Source organism: Echinops telfairi, unplaced genomic scaffold, assembly GCF_000313985.2.
Source record: "Echinops telfairi isolate 266 unplaced genomic scaffold, ASM31398v2 ScPeMD7_5805;HRSCAF=6673, whole genome shotgun sequence".
Taxonomy (NCBI): Eukaryota; Metazoa; Chordata; class Mammalia; order Afrosoricida; family Tenrecidae; genus Echinops; species Echinops telfairi.
In genome coordinates this window covers 2,853,486-2,858,452 of record NW_022109704.1, presented here as the reverse complement: position 1 = coordinate 2,858,452, position 4,967 = coordinate 2,853,486, and the positions used below count along the sequence as shown (strand labels likewise).

The following is a 4,967-nucleotide window of genomic DNA, read 5'->3' as shown; positions in this document are numbered from 1 at the left end:
CCCGTTGTTTTCTCCTCCAGATTGTTCATCCAGCCTGTCCTATCCAGACAGGCTTGCGGAGACAACGGCATGTTTCTTGAACAAGCTGCTCAGTCACATCAAAAGCAAAAGCTAGATTCTATTCTGTTGTTTTCTTTCCCATATGTTTTTTAAATAATACTTCTGATAGCAACCAAAATGAGTTTTAGGATTTAATGATCCAAAATTCATTAAAGAGAAAGGCACAGCTTTGAGGAACTGATGCCAGGGGCTTACTTGGAGAGCAAATGTTTTGAGAATGATGAGGGTAACGAATGTACAGATATGCTTTATACAATTGATGTATGTATGGATTGTGATAAGAGTTGTATGAACCCCCAATAAAATGATTTTTTTTAATTGGGGGAGGAGAAAGAAAGGTACAGCTTTAAGGCATTGACAATTAAGATAATCTCAGGAGGCAAAGAATTGAATTTAAGTATGATTTAAGCTAGGTGATCAACATTAACATTAGCAGTGATAAGTCATATTCATAGTGTATACCTTGATATCTTGTGAGGAGAATAGCATTTTACCTCTGTGGCCTTCTGTGCTAATATACATTACTCCAATCTAATGATAAGGAAACACCACACAAATCTCAAAGGGAGGGACATTCTATAAAATACTTGACTGCTATTCTTCCAAACTATCAAGATCATTAAAACCAAGTTTACAAAACTTAACCAAGAGGAGCCTAAGGACACAAGAAAGGAACACTGGTGGTGTGTAGTGTTGGGCTTGCTAACCTCATGATCAGCAGTTCAAATTCACCAGCTTATCCTTGGGGGAAAGAGACTACTGTCTTCACATAATTCTGTAAATATAAAGCTGTTTTTAAATAAAAAGGGTTATTGAAAAGATAAATAATTTTTTACCTCCTAGGCTGTACTTTGCGGTTTATCCCCCATTACTATCATAAACCCAGTGTTTTATTTTCTTTGTAGCATTAACCACTGTTTGGCATTCTTATTTATTTAAACACTGTATTTCTGTCTTCTTACTTCTGTATCCCCAGACCATACACCTTTAGCCAGTACATTTAGGTTTTTGACTAGATGATGAGAAAGGATAAAATTATAATTGAGCTTTTAATTTCTGATTCAGGCAGTTGCATGGTTGGTGATACTTATTTAAAGCCAAGCAAGCCTATTGCCTTTGAGTTTATTCCAATTCATAGGGACCCTGTAGAGCAAAATAGATATGCTCAATGTGGTTTCCAAGAAGTGGTTTACAGAAGCAGATCGCATAGTTTCTCCTTCCCTAGAGCAATTGGTGGGTTTGAACCACTAACCTCTAGGTTAGCAACTGGGCATTTAACCACTATGTCACCAGGACTTCGTAGAAAAGGACCTAGCATATAGTACTTAATTAACACCGACTGCAAAGTACATTTTCAGGGCTGCTGCTGTAGAGATTATTGTTTTAGATTTACATGTGTAGGGAAGCTCACAATATGAGAGGGCTTCAAAAAGTTATGGAATTTTTGTAGAATTTTTCAAAAAACTTTTTGAAGCTCCCCTTTATTTAGATAACTTCTAAATGGTAATAGTCACTTAAAAAAACTCATTACCTCTGAAATTATATGCTTGTGTAGTTTCCTTTTCTCAACAGTGTTTTAAATTCTATACCATTGGCTAAATTAATGACACTATCAATAGAATTACTTTATGCCCAGGGGGATGACTTATAATATTTCCTATCGTAAAATGATAATGATATCTCTAGAGTAAACCAGAGACATATATAAACCATAGATATATGAATGGATTTGGGGCTCACACATAATTCTAGCCCCGGTCTAAGAACATTTAGTTCTTATGACATGCCCTACTCATTAACTGCCCTCATGAAGATCCAGGTGCTGTAGCAAAATGTGAAGAAACCAAAGCGTGCTGTCAGAATAGCATCTGGGATCCTCAAGGCTTATCTTCAAACAAGCAGTCATCTAAGTGAGGCATAAACTAAATCCACATGGAAGAAGCTTAACAGCCTGTGTAATCCAAGGATTGTATATAATAAAATTTAAAGCTGAAGGATGGAATGTGAACACCTGGTTTGCAGTAGACTGAATGACAGTGGAAGCCCAAATTCCATTTGCAGCATCCACACTGGACTAAGTCTCCAACGAACTCCTTATGACCATAGTCAAGGGAAGTAAATAGCCTTGCTCTCAGACAGAGCATTATAAAATCGATTATGGTAGGTATAGTTAGGTTAAAATCAAATGCTTTATCACATATCTCCCATTTCCTCCATTTTAAGGTTGTTTCCATTTTTAATATTTTCTGCTTTCTCTCTGACAGGTTTTTCAATGTTTGTCTGGTCACTGTTGTTGGTTTTTTGTTTGTTTGATTCGTATTTGTATTTTGTATGATTTTCTATATGAAATCCAGGACAGGTTGATTTAGGAGACACTAACTGGATAGGGGCAAGGCAGGAGAGGATTAGGGAAATAGGGCACTAACAACAATGCAGATGAGAAGAAAATGTTCTGAAATTGATTGTAGTGATGATTACACACATCTTAATATGATTGGATGATTAAATTGTATGATCTGTGAAGTATATGCCAATAGAGTTATTAAAAAACAAACAGAGTGCCATCGAGTTTATTCTGAGACCCGGTGGTCATGCAGGACACTTAGGGAATGAGACTAGTCAGGCTTGGGAAGAAGGCCCTCCATGACCCACAGGGCATGTCTTGTTTAGTACCAAGGACGCTGCTTCCTAATCATGAGATCGATCTGATCTGAGACAGTGTAGAAGCTGCTTCTGGAAGAATTAACTCTTCATTTTCTTTTTTAGGCATATAAAACCTTTGCTAATCGAGTGAATAATTTAAAGAAGAAGTTGGATCAATTGAAGTCGACCCTTCCAGATCCTGAAGAATCACCAGTCCCTTCCCCAAGCGTGGATGCTCCCTCACCAACTGGGTCTGAATCCCCTTTTCAGGGAATGGGAGGTGAGGAATCTCAGTCACCAACCATGGAAAGTGAGAAATCTGTCACACCTGAGCCTGCGACAGATAATCGTGATGTGGAAGACATGGAGCTCTCAGATGTGGAAGATGATGGGGCAAAAATTATTGGTATGTCCTTCTATAACTTATATAGAACTTAATCTTTATCTGGTTTGCTTTTCTACCAATTAATCAACCATCCAAACCAAATCTTAAACCCACTGTCATCAAATTGATTCCAAATCGCAAGAACCCTATGTAGGGTTTCTGATGCTGTGTATCTGTACAGGAGCAGAAAGCCTCATCTTTCTCAAAGAGAGCAGCTGATGGGTTTGTGTTTAACAGTTCAACGCTGAACTAGCAGTACCATGAGAGCTCCCAATCAGCCACAGCTAGGTATTAAAAGATATATCAGTCTTTATCAGGGTAAGAACCCCAAGGCAGCATTATTTCCCCTAGAGCAATAGTTTGGGCTGTGGGTGCCATGTGGCTTGAGAGTCACTGCGCTAGATCTGTGCTATCCAACACAGTAGCCAATAGCCACATGTGCTTAATGAACCTGGAAAGAAGCTTGAGATATAAATACAAAATACATACCGAATTACAAAGATTTTTACCCTCCTGGAAAAGGAGTATAAGATAACTTTGTAACTTTTTTTTTTATGGATTACATGTTAAAATAAAAATACTTGGGATTATTGAAATAAATGATTCCTAAAATTTGTTTCACCGGTTTATTCTCTTTTTTTACATGACTAACAAAAAATTAGACTTAAATATGTCTTAAATTATATTTTTCATTGGACATCACTGTTCTAGAGGGAAGGGCCCTTATGTAATGGAATTCCTTACTCTCTGTGATACTTTGACCTTCAGAATGACAGTTTGTTACGTGTGGTCAGTGAATTATTTCTCTGACATCTGCAGCTTATTATTAAATCATTTTATTGGGGGCTCTTAAAGCTCTCATAACATTCCATATGTCAATTGTATCCAGCATATTTGTACATATGTTGCCATCATCTTTTTTTTTTCTTAATTTTTAGTGGGTTTTTTTTTTTGCCACCGTCATTTTCTAAACATTTACATTATATTTGAGCCCTTGGTATCAGCTCCTCTTTTTCTCTCCCTCCCTCCTCTCCCACCCTTGAGACCCCTTGATAAATTATAAGTAATTATGATTATCATATCTTAAACTGACTGCTGTCTGCCTTGACCCACATTTATTTTGCTCGTTCCCCTGGTGGGGGTGGTATGCATCCATCATTGTGATCGTTTTCCCCTTCCTCCCCTTCTCCCCACACCTCCCTTACCTTCCCGGTATTGCTCCTCTCATTTCTGTCCCTGAGGGGTTTATCTGATGTGGATTCCCTGTGTCATGAGCTCTTACCTGTTCCAGTGTACATGTCTAGCCAAAAAACTGAAAGGCAGGACTGGGGTCATGATAGTGGGGAGTGAGAACGCCTCAAAGAACCAGAGGAATACTGTGTTTCATCGGTGCCATACTGCGCTGTAGTTGACTCATCCCTTCTTTGTGCCACTTCTGTGAGGGGCTGTCCCACTGCATACAGATGGGTTTTGGGTCTCTGCTCCGACCCCATATGTATGTAATTCTTAATAAAATAATGAAACAAGAACTCACTGTCTTCTAGTCACGAGCCAAATGAGACTCTGAAGTAAAATTCTGACAATTTTCAAAGGATATTCTTCAGATAGTGGTGATTTCATTTGTTTGTAAAAATATATTTGAAGAAGCGTCGTGGGGAGGAGACGAGCCAGTCGAGGTGCAGTGTAGCAGTGATGAAACATACAACTTTCCTCTAGTTCCTAAATGCTTACACTCCCCCCACCTCCCTCCAACTATCATGATCCCAGTTCTACCTTACAAATCTGTCTAGACCAGAGGGTGTACACTGGTAGAGATAGGAACTGGAAACACAGGGAATCCAGGGCGGATGATCCCTTCAGGACCAGTGGTGAGAGTGGC

The 4,967-nt window shown here is 38.7% G+C and overlaps 1 protein-coding gene across 9 annotated transcripts in view; it reads left to right on the top strand.

Moving 5' to 3' along the window:
- Positions 1-4,967, top strand: part of RPRD2 (regulation of nuclear pre-mRNA domain containing 2) — a 60,412-nt gene that overhangs the window by 40,148 nt on the left and 15,297 nt on the right. For all 9 annotated transcript variants that reach the window (XM_045295622.1, XM_013008307.2, XM_045295621.1 and 6 more), the window contains one exon: positions 2,827-3,109. In XM_045295622.1, coding sequence (XP_045151557.1) covers positions 2,827-3,109 — 283 coding nt within the window. The remainder of the gene's footprint in view (positions 1-2,826; positions 3,110-4,967) is intronic.